Source organism: Brachyhypopomus gauderio, chromosome 1 (assembly GCF_052324685.1).
Source record: "Brachyhypopomus gauderio isolate BG-103 chromosome 1, BGAUD_0.2, whole genome shotgun sequence".
NCBI lineage: Eukaryota > Metazoa > Chordata > Actinopteri > Gymnotiformes > Hypopomidae > Brachyhypopomus > Brachyhypopomus gauderio.
Window position 1 is genome coordinate 25,253,769 of NC_135211.1, and position 27,465 is coordinate 25,281,233.

Below are 27,465 nucleotides of genomic sequence, written 5' to 3' on the forward strand. Positions count from 1 at the left end.
ATGAATATATTAGTCTGAACAGCCACGGAGGACCGAAGACCTGTATGCTGTAAGACCACTGTAAATCAGCACGTTTTTTATTCCTTGTATATACCGCCAAATGTACAACCTAAATATAATCCGAACGTAGGGCATACACAGAAAAAGAATAAAACCTGCACGCTCACATTTCATATAGAACTCTGTTTAGAACAATAGAACAAAACTGTTCTGGGGGAATTAACAATAGGATAAATGTATTTAACAACCTGCAATTCTGTAATTCCACACAATTATTTAAGGATAACTCAAGATAAGTGTCAAATAAGACTTGACTCTTGAATTTCCACAGGTTCTGAGAAAACGTACCACTATATACACATATTAACTTAAAATTACTTGTTAAAATCCTTCGGGAAAGAAATACATGAATATATTAAATCAAAGCTTGCCTTTATATAGTTATTTCATTAGTAATCTATTGCTGAATAGTGATTTAAACAAAAGGCAAGAGTTCATTAGGAATTGATGAGCAGTGTAGTCACGTGGTGCTCTGCAGATGGATGACGTCAGTGTGCTGCGGCGAAATTTTAAACAATGAAGGGCGGTGGCTTGGGATGGACACTTGTGCTGCACAGCCAGACAAGTGCTGAGTGATGGTGAGATATTTAAGCAGATAAGTGTTTAAGGGTTTCCCATGAATAACGCATGACAGGTGTATTCGAATTTTTATTTTAAACGATTTCTCTGTATAAATATCTGTTAAATGGAATTGTGTGCAAAATGTGTCGATCAGTTAGACAATAATTATTGTAAGTAGTAAGTAACTTATTAAAATCCAGTGATATGATCAGACGTTTTTAAAATTTTTATGTTGTAAAAAAAAACAAACCTAACAAAAAAAATAAAACTCTGTCTTGAGGCTCACATAGCGAACCATTTAACAGGAGGCGCTTTAACCATTTGATGCAAATATTACCTTCATATTAAACAACCTACATAATCACCTTTATTAAAAACACACAGTGATCTTAGCAAAACCTACCTTATCGTTTTGGGTTGCATGAAAGCTTTAATAATGCTAACTAGATAATATAATATTTGCATATTAATTTTACTGCACCAAAGGCGACAGTAGGAGGCTGAAAGCGGGGCACTCCCTTCTCACGGTCCTCGCGCTTGCTCACTGAAAGCAACGCCTCCCATTTCCTCCTGCAGTGCTCGCGCACGCTCCGTTGATTAGTGGAGGCAAGTACGCTACTGTGTCCATCTCCTCAACGCTAACATCACCTTCGGAAAAAGAGCAAAATGGTGAGCTAGAACATTTATTGTTACAGGTTTTGTTTAGTTGTATAATGTGTAATGTGTGAGAATGTGTAAGAACACGTGTGGTCAAATGGTTTTCAAGTACTTTTGATTTTTTCATCAGCATCGGTGCGGGTGCCAACATGAAAAGCACACGCCACGGCGTGCGTTATTGATCCTTGAGACAACAGATTTTTATTTTTGATATATGTCAAAAAATATACACAGTAAATAAGGAAACAAACAAAGAAATTCCATCTGTATATTCCAGAGCGGACAATTAATCATATGTGATAAGCCATTGTTGTATAGAACATACACTTCTCCCTAATATCAAAACATATCTGGCTTCTGCATGTGCATACATTTTTGCTAGTTTAAGAAAGATCTCTTTGAACAATAATTAACCGTAAAGCATGTTGACAGATACTGAGAGAACATTCTAGCCTAATGTCTAGGCTGAAACGGGAGGGGTGCCATTCTCTAAAGATGGAAATCTTAAAAAGGCCTATATATATGTGTGTGTGTGTGTGTGTGTGTGTGTGTGTGTGTGTGTGTGTGTGTGTGTGTGTGTGTGTGTGTGTTATTGCTGCTGTAGAGATGCTTGATTTAAATATAGCACTACATTTGTACAGAACAAAACTTTTTATATTAATTAGACCACATTATTCTCAATATATTTCCAATTACTTGGGAAGTATAAAGTAACAAAAGGAATGTGGTATGTGTTGTTTTTGCTAATTTCTAAAGAAGCACAAATTAAATAGACTAAACTCTTTTGCATTTTGTAATGTGGAAGTTCTTTTCATCTTATATCTCCACAGCGTGAGTGTATCTCCATCCACGTGGGCCAGGCTGGTGTTCAGATTGGTAATGCCTGCTGGGAGCTGTACTGCCTTGAGCATGGCATTCAGCCGGATGGGCAAATGCCTAGTGACAAGACCATTGGTGGAGGTGACGATTCCTTCAACACCTTTTTCAGTGAGACAGGAGCTGGCAAGCACGTACCCAGGGCAGTGTTTGTGGATCTGGAGCCCACTGTGATTGGTAAGCAATTGTCTTTTTTTCTATTACTGTGATCCCTTGTAATTCAACCAGGTTATGGACCACAGCTAAAAGCTGCTGCTTCATCATTCTGTCTTTCCTGTCCCTCAGATGAGGTCCGCACTGGCACATACCGTCAGCTGTTCCACCCTGAGCAGCTGATCACTGGAAAGGAAGATGCAGCCAACAACTACGCTCGGGGACATTACACCATTGGCAAAGAAATTATTGACTTGGTTCTCGACAGGATCCGGAAGCTGGTGAGAAGCTATAACTGTAATATCAGACTCTTTGCATTTAAACAACATATAATAGTTTACACTTACTGTGTAATTTTCCATTCTCTTCCTTTCATAGGCTGACCAGTGCACTGGTCTTCAGGGCTTCCTGGTCTTCCACAGCTTTGGAGGTGGAACTGGATCTGGTTTCACTTCCTTGCTGATGGAGCGCCTCTCAGTTGACTATGGAAAGAAGTCAAAGCTGGAGTTCTCCATCTACCCAGCTCCTCAGGTGTCCACCGCTGTTGTGGAGCCTTACAACTCCATCCTGACAACTCACACTACCCTCGAGCACTCAGACTGTGCTTTCATGGTTGATAATGAAGCAATCTATGACATTTGCCGTAGGAACCTCGATATCGAGCGTCCAACCTACACCAACCTTAACAGGCTGATCGGTCAGATTGTGTCCTCCATCACAGCCTCCCTCCGATTTGATGGCGCCTTGAATGTTGATCTGACTGAGTTCCAAACCAACTTGGTGCCCTACCCTCGTATCCACTTCCCACTGGCCACATATGCCCCAGTGATCTCAGCTGAGAAAGCTTACCATGAGCAGCTCTCAGTGGCTGAAATCACCAATGCTTGCTTTGAACCATCTAATCAGATGGTAAAATGTGACCCACGTCATGGCAAATACATGGCTTGCTGCTTGCTGTACCGTGGTGACGTTGTACCAAAAGACGTCAATGCAGCCATTGCTACGATTAAGACCAAGCGTACCATCCAGTTTGTAGATTGGTGCCCAACTGGTTTCAAAGTTGGTATCAACTACCAGCCCCCGACTGTGGTACCTGGTGGTGATCTAGCCAAGGTCCAGAGAGCTGTGTGCATGCTTAGCAACACCACAGCCATTGCAGAGGCTTGGGCCAGACTGGACCACAAGTTTGATCTAATGTATGCCAAGCGTGCTTTTGTGCACTGGTATGTAGGAGAGGGTATGGAGGAGGGAGAGTTCTCTGAGGCTAGAGAGGATATGGCTGCCCTAGAGAAGGATTATGAGGAGGTTGGTGTTGATTCTGTTGAGGGAGAGGGAGAGGAGGAGGGAGAAGAGTATTAGATTTCAGAAAATTACTGAACATCAATAGAACAGCTAGATTCCGTTATGTTCTGTTTGGCACAGGTATCCTTAAACAAGTCATTGTTATTAACTTAACCTTTGTGTAAAATTCCAGATTTTGGTGTGAAAACCAAATAAATCCTTTTAAAAAATTGTGCAGTACTTAACTTATTCATGGCCTCACTAATTGTCTTGATCATTTTCAGATTGATGAGGAGTTATTATCTTTTAATTACAAAATAATGTGTTTTTGAACCTAAACAATATCGTCTAATGCAGGGGCATACATACAACTGGGATCAAGTCAGAGATGCTGCCCTCTAGAGGTGCCATGCATCTTTTGCCTGTCAACAGGCACAACCATTAGACATAATGTCCCCTTGAAGATATTACTCATTTTGCAGTTATGTTATTACTGGGAGCAAGGGGGAAATGACATTTTAACAAATGGCATCAAAATAAGTTGTGTATGCATCACAATCGTATGATGCAAAGTAATTAATCATCAATAAATCAACTTCCAAAAAATAAAAAACCTCTTAAGAGGAAAGCACTCCCTTACGTTGTATGACATAACGCCTCTGATGTAACAGGTAACATTTTGTAATATATGTACATTTAGTATATGCAGGGCCGGCGCCAGAACATATACAGTGAGGGGGCGTCAGAAAATTTCGGGGGGGCGAACGTAAGTTGTCGAGCGGCCAAGGGGGCACCATGTGGCGATTGTTGTAAAATAAATGGGTCTTATTTTTTACATTGAGGGGGTGGGACACCTCGCCTGAGGGGGCGACGCCCCCATTCGCCCCCCCCGTGGCGCCGGCCCTGAGTATATGCACTGTAAAAAATGTTTGTTAAATTTACGGTAATAAACTATAAAATAGCAACAGTAAAAGATCATAAAGTAGAAAACAGTATATCACTGTAACAGATGCAATAGTTTACTTTAAAAGAATAAACAGTATATAAAATTAATTTTTACAGTCATAATATGTAGAAAGCACACATTTTTAATGTTAATTTCAATATTTTAGGTAAAATATATTGGAAAATTCCGTAATGTAGTAAACAAGGAATTACCCTAAAAATAAAAAAAATATTCAGTCTAAATTACAGATTTTGCTGATGAGTAGCCTACATTTCAATTTAAGTGAAAACCATTCATCAATCAGCACAATCGTACGGAGTCCGTAAGGTGACATCATGTAAAAAATAAAATAACGCGTGGCTACGACTTACTAACGCGTGCGAAGATCATTAAGGCGTGGGAATGAGATACTAATGTCGCCTTTCACGCGCGGCAACAAAGTTAATTTTTTCACAGCAAAACAAGCAGATCCCAGGGTTGTTCGTGAACTGACTGGCAAGGAGGGGATGTACACTAACTGACTGCCCAAGGAAGATAAACCTGGCTTTATATAAAGTAATACTTAATTATCTCGTTCGCACGCGTTAGTAAGTCATGGCCACGCGTTAGTAAGGCGTTCGCACGCTAGTAAGAGATTTTTTAATTCAGTGCACATACAAGGCGCACTGCTGATTGTTGAGAAAATTTAAGGCTTTTCTGCTTAAAGTCTGTAAAATTGTGTAGCGTCGGTCCACTGGGGGCGGCGCTACTTCCCATGAGCCCCCGCGGCTCCGTTATTGATACGCGTTATGTGTAAGTGTTATGACATGCTGTTGTTGATTATGTATTTGATTATATGTTTTGTTAGTTTAAGTCTCCCTGTATTAGTTTATGTAGTTGTACATTGTCTGAGTCTACCTACCGTGTTTGTGTAATGTTACAGTGCTAATGACCTGCCCTCATGTTTCACGTATTGTGTTTAATACGCGTAATTACGTTTTCATGCGTGATTACGTTGCTAAGGCAAAAATAAAAGTGCCTTTAAAATGTGGCAACCAATGATCTATATTACAGATAATAATATAGTAGTGATGGGATTTTCGGCTCTATTTTGAGATGCGGCTCTAACGGCTCTTCTTACTGTGGAGAGCCGGCTCTTTCGGCTCCCAAACGGCTCCCCATATATATATTTTACATTATTAATTAATTAATAGCTTAAACCTAATTTTATAACATTTTGTTTCATTATTGACATTGTTAAGCACTTGTGATGAGTAAAAATGCAGCATAACAATGCTTTATAAATAAAACTTTTATTATAACCAATTATTTAATTATCACAAAATAGCACCAAAAAGAATGCAATACAGCTTGGCCAATTGTCTGCCTGTTTCCACAAAAAAAGTGGAGATAACATGTTTTTTCAGTGTTTTCCCACCACGTTATTAACTGAAAGCTGCGTGTGATTGGTCAGATGTGTGGAGCACACGCATGACATGCGGGCAGTGGAGACATTCTTTGCAGTGTTGTCCGAAATGATATGTGGTAGTATAAAGAAACACCCCTCAAAAACAGGGGAAAGAATTTACCTGATGTTGCATTGTGTTCCAGGTTTGAAAAGTGCTAAAGTAGGCACTACAAGTACTTGAAAATGCTTGAAAATGTAACTGCTTGAAAATGTAACTGTATTTTGTTTCACAACAAATAGCTGTCTGACTGAATCGATGTGATAAAAAAGCGAATAATTTCGAATAATTTTGAGTATATGTATAAATATTTAACTTAAGTTTAAGGTGCTGGGAAATATTGAAAATGGACCTTGAAAGTGACGTACAAGTGCTTGAATTCCACCTTGTAAAGGTGTATGAACCCGGCATACATAACTTTGTTCATTGCGCTGAAGGTGCACGACCTCGCTTCTCACGGGTGTCCTCACGCAGGGGCGGAGCCACCGCGATTGCGTCATTTTCGGCGCCAAGGACTGACTGAGGAAATAAACTCTCCGCTCTCTACCACTGGCAGAAACAGAGCAATACGCGCAAGGAGAGGGAGAGCCAGCGAGGCACCGAAGGACAAATAAAAACGATGTTGGGAAAAAAACTGTGGCACTTGCAGAGCACAAGCGCAATACTGAAGGAAAAAGCGGCTCCCAAATAGGATCCTAAAACGGCTCCCATTGTGGAGCCGGTTCCAATCGTTCACTACAAAGAGCCGGCTCTTAGAGCCGGATCGTTCGCGAACGACACATCACTATAATATAGATCATTGGTGGCAACAACTGGGAGGCCCTAGTAATGGCGGCCTGCCAGTAATTTACTGTGAAGTTAGACTTTACAATCAAATACTGTAAAATAATAATGGTTGTAATGTGTTCATCATAGAGATAAACAGTAAAACAGTTGTTTTTAAAATTATTCACCGTAAATAGGTTTATTTTAAAAAGTTGTTAATTTTTCAGTGTATTATTGTAAGCTGTAAAGTCATTTTCCATAAAAAGAACAGTTCTAAATGATGAAATTTACGGTTGTCAAAAAAGATACCGTAGTGTTTTTTATATTGTCACCGTTTTTTTTTACGGTAAAGTTCTGGCAACCACAGCTGCCAGTCTTTTACCGTAAATTTTACGGATTTTTTTTTACAGTGTGGCTTTTCAAATGGAAAAGTCCAACATTTTTACAAATCCAAAAGCTATGCTACACTACTACAATTATTGTATTATCACTGTAGTCAATAACTCAGGTAATACTGAGACAATATGAGCAATCTCTCTAAAATGTTGCAAAGGGGAGGGGTCAGGGGCTGTAACGTGGCATGAAGAACCATCCATATTAGGGAGGACAGTTAAATGAAATTAAAGGTTCTTCCAAAAACAAACACCCAAGTTAATATCTCTTTGAGAATATTTTAAAGAGTGTACTAAACTGTTTATTTAAGACTAAACACAGGGCTCTCAAGTTTTGGATTCATGTCAGAGTGTGAGAGTTGTTGGGGGGGGGGGGTGGCGAACGTAAGTTGTTGAGCGGGGGGGGGGGGGGGGGGGGGGTTGTATATCGCGGTCGATCGCCAGTGGAGGGCGACATAGATATGGATCGGAGGTAAATAAACTAGATTTTTTTTTCTCGCCGTGTGAAATTGGAAATGTGGCGTGTGAGCGTGTGAAGACGGTCAAATGCGTGTGTCACACGCTCAATGCGTGAGACTTGAGAGCCCTGCTAAACATGTCCTATTCAAATAAGGCCTGAACAGTAAGGTATGCAAAACCAGTGTAGCGCAAATATCGTTTATAATGTAATTTCAGTTCAGTGTGATATTTAATGTAGCGCTATAAAACGTTAGTATAACCGAACAGTTAGTAAACACCAGCACAATCATCGAAACAGTAATGTGCGTCTGTGTGTGTGCTCTAAAGCATACACAGGGTTGCCAACTATGACGTCAAATCCAAGTCAATAATCGCGTTTCGCGCGAGGAAAAGTGCTTATTTGCGCGAGCAAAAATGCTCTCGCGCGCGGAGAGAGCTTCCTCGCGCGAGCAAAACGACTTTCGCGCGAGCAAAACTACTCGCGCGAGGAGAGTACCCAGATAGCAAAATAACGTTGAATCAACGTTGATTCACCTTGCTCAACGTATAAATGTTGAATCAACGTTGAAATGTGACGATTCAACGCTAAAGTGCACATACGGTTCTACGTTGAATCAACCGGTTGACACTGGACGGTTGATCAACGTTGGTTCAACCATTATCTAAATATTGTTTTTATTAAAATCCAGTCCTGCTTTATGTACAGCAGGATGCACATAAAGGGAATTATAATCAATGAGTTAATTAGTTAGTCTATTATTAATGAGTAATTAGTGTATTAGTTATATAGTAGTCAAATATATTATTATTATTATTAATAATAATAATAATAATAATAATAATAATAAAACAATCACAGTCACAAATAATTTATGCAAGAAAATTAATTTTAATAAATGTAGAATGTTGAATTTCACTGGTCAAGGGGTCTTGCTACTTTGCCACTGCAGCTGAATAAATATGAATAAAATTGAAATTAGATTATTGTATACACACTTTTTAAAATTTCATTTTTATTGTTCAACCACACATAAGAGTACCTGTAAGAGTACGAAGGAGTAGCTGATGTTTATGTTCTCCTTGGAACTCCTCCTTCTCTCTCTGGTGCGTATTTCAACCATTTCTTCACTGCATCAGCAAATCCTATGTGGGTGCTTCCAGGAATTTGCTTCTGGAGAGCAGCTGGAACAAACAATTGTTTTTCTGATAAATAGATATTCGAGGAAAATGGTCAGTTGCCTTTACAATAAAAAAATACTTTAAGAGATGTTTTAATATGTGTTTTAAGAATCTTTTTTGTAAAGGCTACTATTAGGGTTTTTTATTATTATTAAGGTTTCCGCCTGCTTCATTATTCATGCAAAAACGTTTGTAACACGGAAAATTCTGTGAGTTAAAATGAGGTAAAACATGGCGCCCATAAGCGGTTTGAGTGTTATGAGTCTCGTTCTCCGTGTCATCTGTGTGTTATGCAATTTGCTTGTTCCTATTTAAGTTCTTTCTGATCGCTTTGCTGTTGTCTGTTGTTAACTTTACATTGGTTACGTTAGATTATGTTTCGCTCGGTTTCATTATATTCTGAGGCTGAAAACCTGCGTATTCGTTTTGCACGTTCTTTGCCTGTGAAACTAACTAAAAGTAAAACCTAAGTGTTTCACATTTAGCGAATTAAATACTCAAATGTTATGGCATGTAAAGGTTTGAATAGAAACTTTACTGCTTTGTACTGGTGTTCTGACATTTTTGACCCACTCCAGCAAATAGAGTTGTGTTTTTGCAGATCGGAAACCACGAGGATAAACTGAGGTAATTTATCTTATCAAATAGTTATCTAAATTAAGGCGGGGAATAAGTGGGCATAATTGATTAGAAATTAGATTTGACTGTTTGAAATTCTACATAATTCAGTCACTGATATGTAAAATCAGGTGACTACTGCAATATATTTATATATTAGTTGGGTTTGCAAATGCCCAACTAATGTGTGTGACGCTGGGCGGCGGCAGACGGACGAGACACAGAGTCCTTGTTGTCACAAACGTCACTTTTAATTTCAACAGGTATTGCGCAACATAGCGCACGAATAACAGAAACTGTAATACAGAACGTGTAAACATTAGACAACGACGAGCACAGGACACTGCGCGAGCGCACATTAAATAGACAAACCACATTAGCCCCACGTGATTACGAGACAATTCACAGGTGAGACTTATTAATCACACGACATAACCCCAACCACGAATATCCACTGACGCAGACAAAGCACGTGGACAACGTTGACACACGCCCAAAAGGGAGGGGCCGGGGTCCTCAACGTGACAATGTGTTTCATGTGCATGCATGAACTTACCAAACATAATGTCATGAAGGGCAGTATCTTTGAAAGCCCTCTTGTGGCCAAACCATTAAAAAGGGCATGGGTCAGCATCCGTCTCACAACCGTTTCTTGTGTGTGTTCACCCATGATGGAAAGGTAAGACAACTAAGAAGACATGTAATAACAAAGGGAGCTTTAACAATGGTATGTAAGGAATGATAAAGCAGTCAAAAAGTTTCTATTATATGCCTAACTGACCGGTATACTAATAAGAGATGTTTTTATTTTCAGCACTGTGCATACTGAGGAGAGGTGGAAGAGGTGAGTTATTGGTTCTAATTTATTACTCTTGCTAAATCCTGTCACAAAGTTTAAATTTTATGTAAGGAAAAGTACCATCTTTTGACGTTCCTTCGGATCTCTTAGGATGACCTCTGTCTGATCCAAATCTGCCATGGTTCTAAGGGGGAGACTGATGACAGGAGGTGGTGTGTTTTCAGTGTCCTGCCTCACTAAGTCTCGTCTCAGGGCCTTTACATCATAGGTGAGCTTTTTAATTTCTTCTCTCATCTCTGTTTTCCTCCATATTTTGTGCAAGCATTTGCACCACTTTGCTAAGTCCAATGTCTATAAAGCAAGATGAAATTTATTCAATGAATGAAAATTATACAAATTGTCACAGTACAGCTCCTGACCCCTCCCTTCGGGCCTGTGTAGATGTAGTCTGTGTCTAAGTATTTGACTGAAACAGTAATCTTTTGGTTCATACCTCTGAGCATTTGTCTGGGTTGTGGTTGTACCTCTGGATATAAAACATTAAAGGTTTGTCAGTATACTATGATTTCATTATGTAAAGCCATACCATAGAACAGGTATCACCAAATGGCGGACCGCGGTCCAGATCCGGACCCGAACGCCGTCCTGTCCGGACCCAATCACATTCCTGATTAACTGGATACGGACCCAAATGCCAAAAAAATTTTAACAGGAGACTATATTTTAAACCGGAGAATTTATTTTCAGACGAGTGTTACGTTCACCACCCATTTGAGTGTTACGTTCGCCCCCCCCGCTCAACAACTTTCGTTCGCCACCGCGGACCCGGACCTAAGGTCTGAGCTATCTGCCAAAAATGGACCGCAGAAAGATTTAATTGATTACCCCTGCCATAGAATCAAAACACCCTTCTTATGAAACCATATTTTTAGAAATATTTTATAACTTCTAAGTGCCTCCACTTGATGGATACTATTATAATATTTTAAGGTCTTGGAATTACACATTGTTGCACAATAATCTGATTGGAATCTGACTAACCTGTATCGTTATCACAACTACTTGACTTTTGCAGATGGTGATGGCTTTCACCATTACTATGATGGGCTGAAAGGACAATGAAAGCAAAGAAAATTGTACAGAGCAGAAACTAGAGCAATAAAACAGGTAATGAAGTATTTCAGATCTCCTATAGATAAAGAGCAGAGTTCTCAGGGTTCTTACCAAATAAATTCCCTTCAGGCCAGGTATGGTCCAAGACATCAGATGCTACCCTGTAACTTTGATAGAAATCTGTAGAGATAATTAAGTACATAGTGTTACGGTGAGAGGAGGCAGGCATGACGAGTGTTTAACATTGTCACACAAACGTTTATTCATGTACACACAATGATCAAGTCCAGCACGAGTAGCGCAAGCACTCAGTACATGTAACATGCAAACGCACATTAAATAGACAAACTACACAATCCCCAGTGATCACGAGATGAGGCACAGGTGAGACCGGTGAACATACCACGAATGACCCACATCCACAGAAATACAAACATGGACATAAGCAGACGCAGACGACATGAACACAGGCCCAAAAAGAGGGGTCCGGAGCTGTCCCATGACACATAGATGTTTTGGCACTTTTACAGAACCATTTGTGTTTCAACCAAATCCAACTATTTTTGCTTGTTAATTTGGTTTGTGCCTATAATTAATAGAGAAGAGAATACATTTGCTAAATATTGTTGCCAATACTGAATATTTTAAAGAAGCATTAAAGTTCACAATATGTTTTTCCAAAAAAGTCTACCACAAGTATTATCTTTAAATTCTACAGTCACCAGACTATGTTCTCTTTAATTTGAGTTGGTAGAATATGAAGGCACATGTCCATGTCCTTTATTTGTTTTTTAGTGTTTCAGATGAAAAAGAAACATGGAGAAGGGAAAAGATAAGACATGAATAAGACAAAAGTCATCAACTGGAGGGGTCATTAAACAGCATCGTCAACCATGCAGTCAGGAACATGTAAGTACCTGGTGAAAGTATTGATGAAGACTTAGGAATGCATGTTTTCCTTGTACACTCCTCTTCTGCTTCCATGTAAATATTGTACTTTGGGTTTGGTCTGCAAGATTACAACAGTTACAACTGCCAAAACATACCAAAAAAGTCTGTAACATGTGGCACAACTGAATTAACCTTACTTTGATATCCTTTTTCTGCGTTCTGCATTTTCCTGTTCAGATTCTATATCTGTTGTGGCACAGCCAGGTTCCACTGATCTCTTTAAACAATCTATGGCTTTCTCATATGTGTCTGGGCGGAAAAAGGAACATGGAAACACCTTTAGAAAGCAGAGGTATATAGAATTCCTCACTTTAAATACTTTATTGTTTGCTTAAATGACATTCCAATCAAGTTCTTTAGTAGCAGACTTACCACAAGTTGCTAAGCACCGAATCTGCTCATGAACTGTCCAGTCTAAGCTTGGTTTTATTTGTTGTTTCACAGCTCTGTGAATGTTGACGCTGTCACGTGGGGGCCAGAGACATTGTCTATTTTGGACCCATGAAGTGGGCACAACTGCCGTGCTCTTGTCAGCAAACTCCACCACGTGCCACAATTGCTCCATCTTATGTGACAAATAGATGTTTAGCTATTTTTTGTTTTTCAGAACAAAATGTAGTATGCTTATGTTATTATCCAAACAGTTTATGGTTTGAGATGGAAGCCTGATAGCCAAGCTCTTAACCAAAAAAGCAGCAGCTTTCTCATAATTCCAAGACAACACAGGTGGAATTTTGACATTTGGTCATTCAAGACTAGACTTCCAAGACCAATGCTACAAGAATGTTGCACATCTGAAACATGAATTGGTTCATATACATCAGACAGACAAACATTTGCTCCCAGTCTCTTTCTGACTGTGGTCTTCAGTAAACTACTGAGCTATATCTATCTCTGTGTCGTGCACAAGCTTCTGAATTCTACATCTCCTTGCCCAGAAAGATGACATATTTAGACTTCAAGTATCATTCTAATCAGAATAGCTTCTGTTTACCTTTTTTAAAAATTCAATTAGTCTAAAAGTGTTCAAAACCTGGTGAAAAAACTATCCGTCAGTATTCAATGTACCTGCAGAAAGAAAAGAAAGTGGAGTTTATAAATGTCAAATTAGTACATTAGCAATTCTTTTAACACACCTAACTGCCATGTTTTGAGTTTATACCAGTCCATCCACAGCAATTGTTGATATAAAGGCATTCGGTAAAAATAAAAGGCACTTGTATACAGAAGTGTACATTTCATTGATTATTGCGTGCAAGTTCAGGCTCAGTCTGTACACATAGCAGTTAAAAGTGGACGCATGAACGTGCTGGTCATAACCGATAGGGCGAATAATAAAAAGGTGGGGGGTGCAAATTAATTTGGCCAAAGGATTGGCCAATAGCGGGATTGACAGGTGCTTTTACCCTGCCTACGCCTCCCACTTCTGAGCCAGTTTACATAGGCCAAGTGCAGCAGATCTGAGGGCAAGATTGTGAAGTTTGACGTGGGTGAGTTTTTACCATGTTTATTTATTGTTTAACAACTATATCATGTGATATACTATACCAAGTAATATGATTGAGCTATAAGATTGCAACGAAATGTATTTGTAGAGCGTGTATTGTCAAATAAGGAACTAGCCAATTAATTTACTAGCTAGCATGCATTGATCATAAATATGACACACGCATTTGACCGTCTTCACACGCTCACACGCCACACTTCTGATTTCACACGGCGAGAAAAAAAAATCTAGTTTATTTACCTCCGATCCATATCTATGTCGCCCTCCACTGGCGATCGATCGCGATATACAAACCCCCCACCTATGGCAGGCCGTTTTAACATATAATGGGCTTCGTCTGATTATCTGTAATTACATTCTGGATATCTAAATATTAGTTTTGACTAGTAACAATTACAATTTGACTATCCGGAATAACAATTCAAGATATCTACATTTGCATTCTACCTAGTAAGAAGAACAATTCAAGATATCTGCAATTTCAATTTGACGGATCAAACCGGCTTTTAAGATATCTAAAATGACGTCACTGGATTCGTCATTTTATGAGTCACACATCTATGGAAAGCCGTTTTAGCTTTTATTTATGGCAAGCCGTTTTAGCTTTTATTCCTATTTTTCTTGATATCAAGAATTAAATTAATACATGTAAAAATTTAATTTTTGATATCAAGAATGTAATTCTTACATGTAAAAATTAAATTCTTACTAGTAAGAATTCATTTTTCACTAGTAAAAATGTTATTTCTGCTAGTAAATATTTAATTTCTACTAGTAAGAATTTAATTATTACATGTACAAATTATATTTTTGATATCAACAATATAAATTTTACTAGTGAAAATTATATTTTTGATATCAAGAATAGAATTCTTACTAGTAAAAATTTTATTCTTACTAGTAAAAATTTTATTCCTACATGTAGAAATTTAATTTCTACTAGTAAAAAATGTAATTATTACATGTTCTAATGTTAATTAGCTTGATTTGCATGTGGATACAAAGGCGGAGCTAGTTAACGTTGCACTTTTCTTAAAGAGACCACATCAAGTATTGTCTAGTTTTCAAAAAAAAAAAAAAAAGTAGAACTTGCTCCTTTCTTCATGGTGTCATACACACAAGATTACTCCTTACTTTAAGTGTGGGCTTAAACTCTTGAAAATTCGGCCAATTTAGGTTTATCACAGATTATGAGGAGAGTCAGACTACTTCATAGGGAAATGTAATGGGGGCTTGCGTGCGTGGAGGTTGCCAGACAACTTGCTACAAGTAGAAAAATAAAAAGCTCTGTTATCTTAAGCGTCAAAATGACCCGCCACCACATTTAACTGAAGAGACTGCATATAACCCCTTATTGATCTTTTTTCAGCATGAAGTTTGATTACTTTTCCTACAGTGTCTCAAAGATTGGACAAAGTGAAGAAAACCTTTGTTAATATTTTCATGAAAGCTGTACAACTCCAGGGTACAAAGATTTTTGTAAGGTCATTTTTGACCCACCAGTCTCATATTCAGGTACACACACACACACACACACACACACACACACACACACACACACACACACACACACACAGTCTTGTGCCAGTTCACATGAGTTCAAAGTTCAGTTCATACTAATGAAAACGAGCTACAGTGAGTCCCCACATAACGATGGGGTTAGAGACTGAAAAGTCCGTCGTAAAGCAGTTTTCATTGTTAAGCGTGGCCCTAGATTTAGATATACTTTGATCGTAAATACAGTATAGAAAAAAGTAACAATGTTCTTGTGCGTGTACGTACAGCGTGAGCGTATCATACACAACACTCCGCAACACTCCACTGTGCTACCACTGCTCCTCCACGCACCGCGCAAAATAAAAAAAAGTCATCGTAACTCCGGTCCGTCGTTAACCAGACATGTTGTTAAGCTGGGACTCACTGTAGTTCAGGGGTCGGCAACCTTTGAGACATGGCGTGCCAACTATAACATGTCTAGTCAATGAGTGTGCCACTATGGCGGCGAGTGTAAATTGTTAGCGGAGGGGGGGGGGGGGGGTGTAAATGGACACAAATTAAGTATTATATCGCGATCAATCGCCAAGTATAAACACCTCTGCCGCTCGCGCACGAGTTGTGCGGAGTCACGCGCTACGGTCACTCGCGAAAGTATAATCCATTAATATAATAATTTATATTAATTTATCATTTTTTTGCTGATGCTGGTCCAGCGTGCTGCGTGCCAGTGATTATGCCTCGGCATGCCAACGGTGGCACGCGTGCCATAGGTTGCCGACCCCTGCTGTAGTTCATATTCATAGTTCATTTTTTAAAGCACTGCAGATCACCCACAATGTAAACCAGTACAAGCCTGTCCACGTCTTGGGAAACAGGCAGCAGATACTTTACAAAATGCTCGGATGAATGGACTTTTGCAGTTGTTGCATCATACTTCTTAATTTCTTGTACTCAAGTCGTGTGTATTCCACAAGATGCCTATAATGCTTCCAAAAAAATGTCATTTAAAATTTTATGCCGATGTGGCCGATGTCCTGACTTGTTTTTTCAGACCAGGTGAGCACATTTTGCATGAAAACATGCACAACACTGCAGACTGCAAAATGTAGGATTTGCATTGGACAGGACTGCTCGGCCTGGATATTGAACAATAAAAATGAACTGCTACTAACTGGACTGCCCAATGGAGCATGGGTTTTAATCCATCCCTGGAGTTTTTCCTTGCAACGGTAATTTTTGCTCTTACGACAGGATGTGTGTACATTATTTTAAGACAACATGAGGGCTAAAAAAAAGTATGCTACCATAAATGCATACAATTTTGTAAACATGGAAAGGTTCTATTAAGATACTGAATCCATTGCCATTTTGTCATGAACCACTCATATTAAAGATGGCTGCATACTTGGCAACCTTAGATCTTTGGAGCCACTCCCACAGACCGTGACAATGGGCCACTATTGGATAAGTTTATACACATGCTTCATTAGCTCATTTGTATAGATTTATACTAGTAAAAATGTTATTCTTACATGTATGAATTTAATTCTTGATATCAATAATGTTATTTTTACATGTAAGATTTCAATTCTTGATATCAAGAAATAAATTCTTACATGTAAAAATAACATTTTTGATATCAAGATAAGAATTCTCACATGTAAAAATTAAATTTTTGATATCAAGAATTACATTGTTGATATCAGAAATAACATTTTTGATATCAGAAATGTAATTCATGATATCAAAAATTGAATTTTTACATGTAAGAATTTAATTTTTACATGTAAGAATTAAATTCATGATATCACAAATTTAATTCTTGATATCACGAATTGCATTCTTACTAGTAAAAATTCTATTCTGATTTTTAACTAGTAAAAATTAAATTCTTACATGTAAGAATTGCATTCTTACTAGTAGAAATTGAATTCTTACATGTGAAAATTATTTTTGTACATGTAAGAATACAATTCTTACATGTAAGAATTTAATTTATACTAGTAAAAATGATATTCTTACATGTAAAAATGTTTCCCCCATTCAGAATGAATTGGAAAAGTCATGAATTATCACATGTAAAAATTTTATTTTTGATATCAAGAATGTAATTCTTACATGTAAGAATTCAATTTTTACTAGTAAGAATTTAATTTTTACATGTAAGAATTACATTCTTGATATCAAAAATTTAATTTTTACATGTATTAATTTAATTCTTGATATCAAGAAAAATAGGAATAAATATGGCAAGCCGTTTTAGCTTTTATTCCTTTTTTCTTGATATCGGGAATTAAATTAATACATGTGGAAATACAATTTCCACAAGTACAAATTTAATTATTGATATCATAAATTAAATTAATTCACGTAAGAATTCATTTTTCACTAGTAAAAATTAAATTTCTACTAGTAAAAATTAAATTTCTACTAGTAAGAATTTAATTATTACATGTACAAATTATATTTTTGATATCAAGAATAGAATTCTTACTAGTAAAAATTTTATTCTTACTAGTAAAAATTCTATTTTTACATGTGAAAATTGAATTTCTACTAGTAAAAATTTAATTATTACATGTTCTAATGTAAATGAGCTTGATTTGCATGCGGATACAAAGGCGGAGCTAATTTACATTGCGCGCTTCTTAAAGAGACCACATGAAATATTGTCTTTCTTTTTTTTATACAGCTTGCACAGTGCTTATTTTTTATAGCTTCATACTACATATTTTAAGTGTGGGCTAATGTTAAACTCTGCCAATGGCCGACTTGGTTCTGTCACGTATTATGAGGAGAGTCAGACTTATTCATAGAAACGTCCAGCAAGGCAGTAATGGAGGCTTGCATGATGTTGCTATTATTGATTCTCTCATTGCTAATCTACGTCGTATTGAAAATCATTTGAGTGGGGAAACGTTTGCAGAATTGTTTGAGAGTCTGACTACATTACAGTCTTCCATAACTGCTGATGTGCCAACTGCTTCGTACTCTGCACAGCGTAACAGCACTGGTAAGCAGCATTTAAGCACAATGTAGGCCTACAATATTAAGTTTAAATTTAATCTTTGAACTATAAGCTAGTTCTGTAATTATGTTTTGCACATTCCATTTGTTCAGTGTTGTTTGCACTGGCTATTCCAGGCTCCCGGGGTAGACCCAGAATTGATGTGTCAAGAGAACAGCTGGAACTCTTATTCAACCAAGGATTTAGAGCAAAAGCAATGGCACGGCTTCTTGGCTGCTCATCGTCTTTCATTTACAGAAAACTCAGATCTTTGGGAATTTCGATAAGGCAAAGATTTACTCCCATCAGTGACAATGATCTTGATCAGCATGTACGAATGCTCCATCAGCAACATCCAAGGGCAGGTTGTGAGGTAGGCTGTACTTTTTTGGAACTGAGCTATTAGACCAGGGGTCGGCAACCTTTGAAACATGGAGTGCCAACTTTAACATGTCTAGTCAATGAGTGTGCCACTATGGCGGTGAGTTTAAATTGTAAATGGACACAAATTAAGTATTATATCGCGATCGATCGCCAAGTATAAACACCTCCGCCGCTCGCGCAGGTTCGCGCGAGTTGTGCAGAGTCACGCGCTACTGTCACTCGCGAAAGTATAATCCATTAATATAATAATTTATATTCATTTATATATATTTTTGCTGATGCTGGTCCAGCGTGTCGCATGCCAGTGACTATGCCTCGGCGTGCCAACGGTGGCACGCGTGCCATAGGTTGCCGACCCCAGATGAGTCAATGTTTGTCTGTGATCTAATGAGAACCGTCTTGGTAGATAATGAGGGGCTATCTTTCTGCTGCGAGTATACATGTACCTCGACATCGAGTGCGGGAGACACTGAACAGAATTGATCCAGCAGCAGCCGCACAAAGGTGGAGCAACGTTATTGCAAGGCGCACTTATCATGTACCATTTCCCAACAGTCTATGGCACATTGATGGATACATGCGCCTCATACGGTAAAATTTTATATAACTGAGTAATTAATTTGGTTTAATCATCTGATAACCCAACAATAAATCTGAGTTAGTATTAAAATGGTCCTGTCTTTTTTTTTTACAGCTGGGGTATTGTGATACATGGTGGTATAGATGGATATTCACGGGTCATCACCTACCTGAATGCCAGTACTGACAACACTGCCCTGACAGTTCTAGCTCACTTTGTAAGGGCAAGTTGCCGGTATGGACTTCCATCAAGGGTCAGATCAGACCATGGGGGTGAAAATACAATGGTAGCACTGTTAATGAACCTTTTGAATGGGGAAGGACGAGGGAGCCACATTACTGGGCTATCAGTTCACAATCAGCGAATTGAACGCCTCTGGAGGGATGTGTTCACACAAGTCATCCATTACTATTACAACTTGTTTTACTCTTATGAAGATGAAGGCCTTTTGGAACCAGACAATGAAATACATAAATACTCACTCCAAACAGTGTATCTTCCAGAAATTACAGAGAGATTGGAAACTTTCAGGAAGGCATGGAACAACCACAGCATGCGCAGTGAACATTCTCACACCCCTAACCAAATGTGGCTGGAGGGCATGATTGGCAGCCAGCAAGCAGACAGCACTGCAATCAACAATGTCTTTGGTGAGAATCCTTACAGTGAGGACAGCTTGGAAATACTGTTGGCACATCATGGTGTGCAGCTGGAGCAGTTAGAAGCCGAAGAGGAAGTCTTTGACCAGGCAGTAGTAGTGAGTCGACCACACATCGGTCTTAATCAAGAACAACAACGGACTCTTCAGGATGTTCTCACAGGAATTACAGACCTAAAAGACAAATACGTAACTTGCTGTAGAGAGATCACCACTATGCTTTCAGCCTAATGCTTTCTGAACTTTTAACTAAAAGTTTGATTGAAGAATGTGAAGACTATATAAAAAATGTATATTTTTATACATATACAAGAATATTGTATATACAGCAACAATGTGTAGTCCTGGTTGGGAAGCGAACAATAAGCAGATTGAAGAAAAATGGAAAACTCAATCATACTACATAGAGAAGCCATGTTAATTACAATAAAGATTTACTTAACTCTTGTTCTTCTGACATGTACATTGTGACAAAAATGTAAAACTGTAATGCCAATACAGAAACTCTTCCAAAGCTAAACAAATGTCAAATAAAATGTGAAAAATAAAAGAAAAAAATATTCTTTATCTCAACAACTTGTGTCAGTAATCCAATGCCTAAATATCTAAAACAGGCTCAATACTGAATCCTTAGACAGCACTTTTTTTTTTTTTTTTTTGCAAAATGGCAAACATGAAATTTCTGTGAAACTTGATATGGAAATATTTCAGTCTCTCTTTTTCTAGCCGGCTGAAGCATGTTTGAGATATAATCTAAACCTTTCCAAATCCAAATGATCCAAGTACAGCATTGGTCATCAGATCAAGTAGCTCCCCTTCATTCTGTACACCACGGGGAAGGAACAGTGTCATAGAGCAAGTTGAAGCATAAGGAAAACGACTTCCTCTTTCCTCCTGGTCATAAAACTGGATTTGAAATCGCTGCGGAAAACCAAGAGGTGGTACTGCATCTGCTCCCGTGACAAACACCAATAGGTCCTCAAAGGTGAAGGGAGTTTCTTTTTCTGTTAAAATACAGACACACAATTGCATAAATGCCAAAACAGGAATATGTTTTTAATGCCATGACTCAGATTTAATGGCGTAAGCACTGTGTTTTAAAGGTGGCTCCACAATAAGATTCATGTTGATTTATTTTTTACATAGCAGTACACATCTATTATATTAACGTTACAGGTTAAGACAAAGTACATAACTGCATAATCAATTTCATAATGACAATTGTGTGACAATGGATTTTGACCTTGCACACTGTTGAGAAGACACTCCCATGCAAATATAGTGTCCTCTTCCGCTTCCTTGTTGTTTGCCCCCTCATCACTCCAAAAGATATCAAAAAGACATCGGAAGGCTGCTCTTGTCAGTTGCTCCTCTGTATGTGTAAACAGGCACTGAAATGCTTTCCAGTATCTCTCCACAGTTTCCCAAAGTTTACCACAAGAGTTGATCCCTTGTTTAAACTGCTCCACCATGTTTGCAGTTCTGAAACATAAATGAAATAAATGATTAAAATAAAATCATGCATAGTGATAATTAGATGGAAGGATGTCACCAGTTAGTAAGGATCTGTCCATTGTTATCAATAAGCAATGATGTTAGTCAACAAATCTTATTTACTATTAAAGCACAGATTATATAGAAATAGAAGACACAACACATTGAATCCGGGACAGCTCTAGGAATAATACCTGTGAAAGATAAAATGTTTCACAATTTGTGAGATGATCTGTGGAATATTAAGAACCTTGGCTTCATATACCCCTGGCACTCCACAGTCTGCAATCCAATCACCCAGACTCTCCTGCAGATCTTTCCAGTCCTCCTCAGTTTTACATTTTTCAATCTAAGAAGACAACACAAGAGAAACAAACTCCTGTCTATATCTTTACATTTCTATATACTGTAATATTTTGATGAGAATAACAATTAGTAATATTTAAAGTAATAGTTATTTTTCTCCCCTGTTAAAACATGTTAAAAATCTCCTCTTTAAAAAAATTACAACAAAGCAAAAAAAAAAAAAAAAAAAAAAAAAAAAAAAAAACTGCATAGTGTCAGAATACCTGTTGAAGCTTGTCCTGCACAGAGTTGTCTGGCAAGCTGGCAATATCAAATCCTTCAAGATCTGGAGCCTGACCACACATTAACTGATAAAGGCTGGGATGTAATGCCTTAATGCTTGGTCCCCCATGCAACAGGGACCAGGCAATCAACTTCCCACCAGTATAATACTTTCCTTTTTCTAGGGCTGCCTGATCATAAGAAAAAAAAAGGTTGCCTGGCTGTCCCTCGAAAATGCCCAAAGTAGACTGCACGTCCTTCATTAAAAGCCTACCAAGAAACAAGAGGAAATTACAGCATAAATTTTTTTTCAAATACAGCATAAAATTAACTCAATAAAACATACAACTGGGTCATCTCCAGTAAAACAATAAGAACATGGCAAAGAATATTATTTCTATCTAATGGTCCTAAATATTGGCCCCACCATTTAGGAGGGCATGTTTAAAATACTACTGATGCTCCACAATGATAAAATAAACCATTGCTAATTCACCAGTTTCTCTGGTTTTGCATGTATTTCTTCCTTACACTTGCACGTAAAGTGCATTCATTTTGGCAAAGGTCAGAGTTTAATCTTCCAATTGCCCTTCTGATGGGGCAATTTTGGTGGATGCTTTGTTTTTTTTTTTTACATCTTTTAATTTATTTTTAACCCCACTTTATATATCAGAGCTTTTCTCAAGCTCATATGGGTTTGCATATGATATCATTTCCATCTAATCTTCTCAGCAATATGTCCAGAAAAATTATCTGCTTGTTCCTAATGCCACTATAACCGTGAATGAAATAAATGAAAAGGTGGTCACTGTACATTAGATGGTTAAAAATGATAATTCATAACTTTTTTAAATGATAGTTTTCCAGTATGACGCGTGCAAAACAAAAAGAAGACTTAATTAATGGTAATGTAACTCCAACCTGAAGAATTCTCTTGTGGGCCCTCCAAAATCATCAGCCATCTCACCCACAAATTCAATCCGTGGACATTTGTGCCAATCAAAATAGCCCTTGTTCAGAGCTGTGATGGCACTGTGTAGAATTCGCCTCCTTCTTGCCACAACTATCAGTGTAGAATGCTCACTGATGTTTTCCTTCCTGAATTCTCCAATGATATCAGCAAGGTTTTCCACTTCCTTTAAACAAGAAAAAATAACCATAACAGAAGCAACTTTAAATTTCAGTTTAACTTCTTCTAGCATGCAATCATGCACTGTGGATACAGCGACATTTTTCAACTCACGTTAGATGGACTATATGGACGTTTTGGAGACGACAGCATTTGGGTGTCCTCATCAGGTTCACTGTCTTGTAATATCTCACTGCATGTACAAAAAAGAAACAAAACAAAAACCCATATTGCTATATGTAGCTCTACATCCATTTACACACATGGTGCGTCAAAAAACATTACCTTCAGTTTTGCAGAAACATTTAAACTTTGATTCAGCAAGACATGGACTTCTGTATAAGCTGAAGACAAATCTCACACTGATCTGTGAATGACCACTATTCTCCCAATTCTTTAGAAACAGTAAGCTCTCTAAACAAAGATAGGTGAAATTAAGTTACTGATATTTAGTGGGAATGTTATAACACTACACCTAGTGCTCTTTCAATTATATGGAATTTCAATGTTTTAGTGTCAGTTCACAAAGAACAATGATAGCCTTTATAGCTCCAATGGAAGTGAGTAAAACGGTCTCAGGGTTATAAATGTTTGAGAACCTGATTGCTGTGAACTGACTGTGGGACACTCCTACAGTTGTTGGAAAGCTCCCGTTTATCTGCTTGAAAAGGTTTTGACATAACAAAGGAGTCTGCATTATAAACACAAAGCAGACCTGCTGCATATTTACTAACAAAGTAATAAACATGGGTATCAATGTGTCTAAATACTCTCATAACTGGGACTCACAGGAGAGCTTGCCACTGGATAATGCTCAAGTGTCACTTCCAGTGTACTCTCAGAAAGCAAAGACTGGCCAGTCCTGTTGAGATGGGTACAAAAAAAATGAAATGCCCGCACTCTCTGATGAAAAACAATATAGGTTAAAGTAACATCAAAAGAGTCTTACAATCAACTAAATTTAACTAGTAATAGGAATGTAATAGAAGTAAAAAAAACACTGCAATCTGAACATGAGCAATACCGGTTCTGAGTAGTTGTTTCTCCTTCAACTGGCTGATTTGTTCTGTAGAACACCTGAATCAACGGATGGTGAACAAACAAACAAAAAATGTTAAAAAATAATTTAAATGTTTATAAAAAGAAAATGCATGAAACGTTTCAAGCAAATGTGTAATTACCTCAGGAGTGCCTGCATTTACATATATGTAGCCTCTATTTCCATCCTACATCAAACAGCACTGTTAAATATACATTTTTCTACAGATTTAATTATTTATAAAATGTCAATATAATGTGTTCATAGATGTAGCTTACCACCTCATCTGTCAGGTCAACAATATTACTCTCTACTGATGTCACTGCACTTCTAACCATTTCAGAATGCACATTGAGAGAGACCTGTAAGAATTATTTCAATAATGTTTCATGCCTAGATATTTACCTCATAAAGGAATTAAGAAATCAAATTTTAACATACCGGTTAATTAGGTTAAACAACTACAAATTATACCACTACTTATTAGTTGACTGAGAACTACCCTTATCCTAATATTCCTAATCTATGGAATATTTCCCAATAAGTTCCCTTCAATAAATATTAGTACTTGACTTAGCTTCTACCAGGTATAGCTGTGAAAGAACTGGACTGCATCTTACCACGGCTGCAGAACTAACACTTGATCTTCCTTCACTACTCTCATTCAAGGATTCTCCATCCTGCATGAACATTTTCAGTATTTCATAATCAAGTTGCTCATGCAAAATAAAACAGATCACTGACACATGTTAATACGAAGCTGCTGAATAACAGTTTTGCATATTAAAAGTTCACTTTAATAAAAGATGCAATGTAATCAATCAGAACTCACCTGTCTGGATAGCGATAAGTTTGAATTGGGCAGTATATAAAGTCTGCTTCTTCCAATTTGTCGCTTCAAGTCTTTGACGGAGTTGGCCTGGACAACTAGCAGTTTCTTTGCTTTTGTAGCTCTGGCAAGACGAAAGCCGGTCACATTTAGGCTTACGCTCTCAAAGCTTTGGCAGATGAATGTATTGAGTTCTGCCAAGGACCATGACAAATCAACGGTCTTATGCTCATGACCTAAGTCACTGTTCCCGCTTCCTGTAAAAAGATGACAGGATTAGTAAAGGGAAATGTTACAACATGAGCAACACAAAAGTCTAAATGCCTTTACACTTTCATGTAATCAATTACAGCTTCTACTCCTTATATTATTGTATACTCCTTCTACTATTATGTTAACTGTAATGTAAAGCAGAATGAATGATTGTAGCAAATCATAGTGGTATTCCCAAGTACCAGTGTATCAAAAAATATTGCTGATGACAATAAAAAAGAAAACAAAAATCACCATACCTAAACCAGATTTCTCAAGTTCCTCTGAATCCTGTGAACTGGGTATAGTGGTTTGGTTAGGATCCTCTAACAAGAAAAGCTTCACCTGCCATTTAAGCCCAGGCTTTCTCCCACGTCGACGTCCATCACCTGTTGTTCATAATATTATTTTTGCTATTGCAAGACACATGACATAATAGGCATGTTTGTAATAACCATAAGACATGTTCAGTCAGTTTTGCTCACCAGCTACAGATCACAGATAAGGATCCATTTGTAGTGTATTTACTTATACGTTAAACATTGTACTTAAAGTTACCTCCATTTACTGGTTATATTCAGACATAATGAACATAGCTAACACTGCCAAGAAATAGAACATATTAGCTCGCTCTTTGGCGATCATATGTGGATTTGTACTAACTAGCTAAAATACGTGGATTTGTGTTAACTAAGCTAAAATATGTGGATTCGCGCTAACTAACTAACTGACCTGGGGTGGGTTTCCCGAAACGTTCGTAGCGCGTAGTCTTGCAAAAGTACTTCTTAACCTCGTATGAAACGTACGAGGTTAAGAAGTACTTAGCGCTACGAACGTTTCGGGAAACCCACCCCTGGATTTGTCAAAGCTAACTAATGTAAGCTGCCATAACTGGATTTGTGCTGACTAGCTAGCAAACCTACCTAGATTCATAGAACTGTTGCGACGGCGTCGGGAAAATGAGCTCCGTACATTAGACAACAGATTTGATTCCGTGTTTCTGCCAGAGGAAAGTTGTCTTCTTGCTGCCGCAACAGCTCTATATACTCTTGTAAAATCAGTAGAGTGCTCTGTGTTGGAATGATTCTCACCTCCACCTGACATATTGCAAAATGGCTAATTACCGACATCCCATCATTAGCGCAGTGGGAGCATGGTTGCCAGACAACCTGCTCCGAGTGGAAAAATTAAAAGTTCTTTAAGACAAAAGGCTAAAAGAATACACGCTATCATAAATGCATATAATATTATAAACATGAAAAGCTTTTATTAATATATAGAAACCATTACCCTTTTATTATAAACGATTCAAATATCAAAGACAGCTTTTAGGTGTAAGCAGTGGGGTGATCGGTCTTTCGCGGTAGCAGGTCCTATTGTGTGGAATGCCTTGCCTACTGTTCTACGTTCCATCACTGATCTGCCAATAATTAAAGCCAAACTTAAAACACACGTATTTAGGATGGCTTTCAACATCGAATTATTTGCAAGTTGTATCATTACCAACTGCACACAGATGTTATCTTTAAGATCATACAAATTGATTATTGATTTCTATTGTGTACAGCGCTTTGGTCAACTCAGGTTGTGTAAGGCGCTATATAAATAACTGATGATTGATTGATTGATTGATGCAGACTTGGCAACCTTGCATCTTTGGAGGCACTCCCACAGACAGTGACAACAGGCCACAATTGGATAGGTTTAAAACAGACGCTTCATTTACTCATTTGCATAAACGTGTACTAGTAAAAATTTTATTCTTACATGTAAGAATTCAATACTTGATATCAAAAACAAAATTCCCACATGTAAAAATAACATTTTTGATATCAAGATAAGAATTCTCACATGTAAAAATTCAATTTTTGATATCAAGAATTACATTGTTGATATCAGAAATAAAAAATTTTATATCGGAAATGTAATTCCTGATATCAAAAAATACATTTTTACATGTAAGAATTTAATTCCCACATGTAAGAATTACATTAATGATATCAAAAATATAATTCTTGATATCACGAATTACATTCTTACTAGTAAAAAATCAATTCTGATTTTTCACTAGTAAAAATTTTATTCTTACATGTAAGAATTGCATTCTTACTAGTAGAAATTGAATTCTTACATGTGAAAATGATTTTTGTACATGTAAAAATACAATTTTAACATGTAAGAATTTAATTTATACTAGTAAAAATGTTATTCTTACATGTAAAAATGTTTCCCCCATTCAAAATGAATTGGAAAAGTCATGAATTCTT

General features: G+C 37.6%; 4 protein-coding genes and 1 long non-coding RNA gene across 9 annotated transcripts; 3 read left to right on the forward strand and 2 right to left on the reverse strand.

Annotated features, from left to right (window-relative positions):
• Window positions 1-13: 13 nt before the first annotated feature.
• On the forward strand, window positions 14-3,828 carry LOC143514201 (tubulin alpha-1A chain). 2 transcript variants are annotated; one of them, XM_077005113.1, is made up of 5 exons: window positions 14-638; window positions 1,108-1,290; window positions 2,109-2,331; window positions 2,440-2,588; window positions 2,686-3,828. In XM_077005113.1, exons 2-5 carry the CDS (start codon window positions 1,288-1,290, stop codon window positions 3,664-3,666), a joined length of 1,356 nt encoding a protein of 451 aa, XP_076861228.1. In that variant the 5' UTR covers window positions 14-638; window positions 1,108-1,287; the 3' UTR covers window positions 3,667-3,828. The 2 variants fall into 2 exon arrangements, with proteins under 2 accessions (XP_076861228.1, XP_076861235.1); XM_077005120.1 differs by having other exon boundaries at window positions 1,198-1,290.
• Window positions 3,829-8,516: 4,688 nt separating this feature from the next.
• Window positions 8,517-12,845, reverse strand: LOC143514210 (uncharacterized). Its single transcript, XM_077005132.1, has 10 exons — window positions 12,628-12,845; window positions 12,393-12,504; window positions 12,222-12,313; window positions 11,416-11,484; window positions 11,233-11,298; window positions 10,685-10,717; window positions 10,312-10,542; window positions 9,949-10,080; window positions 8,636-8,777; window positions 8,517-8,545 (listed from the first exon to the last, which is right to left on the reverse strand). The coding sequence occupies exons 1-7, from the start codon at window positions 12,818-12,820 to the stop codon at window positions 10,469-10,471; spliced, it is 639 nt and encodes a 212-aa protein (XP_076861247.1). The 5' UTR covers window positions 12,821-12,845; the 3' UTR covers window positions 8,517-8,545; window positions 8,636-8,777; window positions 9,949-10,080; window positions 10,312-10,468.
• LOC143514223 (uncharacterized) lies at window positions 9,024-12,845 on the forward strand. Its single transcript, XR_013130792.1, has 7 exons — window positions 9,024-9,401; window positions 10,207-10,236; window positions 10,342-10,459; window positions 11,267-11,358; window positions 12,100-12,213; window positions 12,433-12,547; window positions 12,700-12,845. It is a non-coding gene; the product is annotated as an uncharacterized LOC143514223 (long non-coding RNA).
• A 4,951-nt stretch (window positions 12,846-17,796) lies between these two features.
• LOC143514261 (uncharacterized) lies at window positions 17,797-20,657 on the forward strand. Its single transcript, XM_077005228.1, has 4 exons — window positions 17,797-18,272; window positions 18,404-18,639; window positions 19,057-19,241; window positions 19,345-20,657. Exons 1-4 carry the CDS (start codon window positions 18,023-18,025, stop codon window positions 20,117-20,119), a joined length of 1,446 nt encoding a protein of 481 aa, XP_076861343.1. The 5' UTR covers window positions 17,797-18,022; the 3' UTR covers window positions 20,120-20,657.
• On the reverse strand, window positions 20,495-27,016 carry LOC143514244 (G2/M phase-specific E3 ubiquitin-protein ligase-like). Of its 4 annotated transcripts, none has more exons than XM_077005180.1 (16): window positions 26,489-27,016; window positions 26,290-26,367; window positions 25,459-25,587; window positions 24,950-25,203; window positions 24,738-24,797; window positions 24,396-24,479; window positions 24,260-24,304; window positions 24,103-24,155; window positions 23,868-23,940; window positions 23,678-23,736; window positions 23,193-23,271; window positions 22,871-23,085; window positions 21,952-22,219; window positions 21,577-21,731; window positions 21,132-21,370; window positions 20,495-20,892 (listed from the first exon to the last, which is right to left on the reverse strand). In XM_077005180.1, exons 2-16 carry the CDS (start codon window positions 26,300-26,302, stop codon window positions 20,642-20,644), a joined length of 1,977 nt encoding a protein of 658 aa, XP_076861295.1. In that variant the 5' UTR covers window positions 26,303-26,367; window positions 26,489-27,016; the 3' UTR covers window positions 20,495-20,641. The 4 variants fall into 4 exon arrangements, with proteins under 4 accessions (XP_076861295.1, XP_076861285.1, XP_076861304.1 ...); XM_077005170.1 differs by having other exon boundaries at window positions 26,122-26,367; window positions 26,489-27,011; XM_077005189.1 differs by lacking the exon at window positions 26,489-27,016 and having other exon boundaries at window positions 26,122-26,295.
• Window positions 27,017-27,465: the final 449 nt, after the last annotated feature.

Bases quoted from the DNA above. Each gene is read 5' to 3' on its own strand.
- LOC143514244 (XM_077005170.1), bottom strand. From the start codon at position 26,302: ATGTCAGGTGGAGGTGAGAATCATTCCAACACAGAGCACTCTACTGAT. The intron at 24,156-24,259 runs GTAATTACACAT...CCGTTGATTCAG, and splicing joins TAAATGCAGGCACTCCTGAG to GTGTTCTACAGAACAAATCA. The intron at 21,732-21,951 runs GTATTCTGACAC...TTGTCTTCTTAG, and splicing joins TGCAGGACAAGCTTCAACAG to ATTGAAAAATGTAAAACTGA.
- LOC143514261 (XM_077005228.1), top strand. From the start codon at position 18,023: ATGGCCGACTTGGTTCTGTCACGTATTATGAGGAGAGTCAGACTTATT. The intron at 18,273-18,403 runs GTAAGCAGCATT...TGGCTATTCCAG, and splicing joins TGCACAGCGTAACAGCACTG to GCTCCCGGGGTAGACCCAGA. The intron at 18,640-19,056 runs GTAGGCTGTACT...CCGTCTTGGTAG, and splicing joins ATCCAAGGGCAGGTTGTGAG to ATAATGAGGGGCTATCTTTC.
- LOC143514210 (XM_077005132.1), bottom strand. From the start codon at position 12,820: ATGGAGCAATTGTGGCACGTGGTGGAGTTTGCTGACAAGAGCACGGCA. The intron at 12,505-12,627 runs GTAAGTCTGCTA...TTTTCCGCCCAG, and splicing joins TCGGTGCTTAGCAACTTGTG to ACACATATGAGAAAGCCATA. The intron at 11,485-12,221 runs GTACTTACATGT...TTATCTCTACAG, and splicing joins TTCATCAATACTTTCACCAG to ATTTCTATCAAAGTTACAGG.
- LOC143514201 (XM_077005113.1), top strand. The intron at 2,332-2,439 runs GTAAGCAATTGT...CCTGTCCCTCAG, and splicing joins TCTGGAGCCCACTGTGATTG to ATGAGGTCCGCACTGGCACA. The intron at 2,589-2,685 runs GTGAGAAGCTAT...TTCCTTTCATAG, and splicing joins TCGACAGGATCCGGAAGCTG to GCTGACCAGTGCACTGGTCT.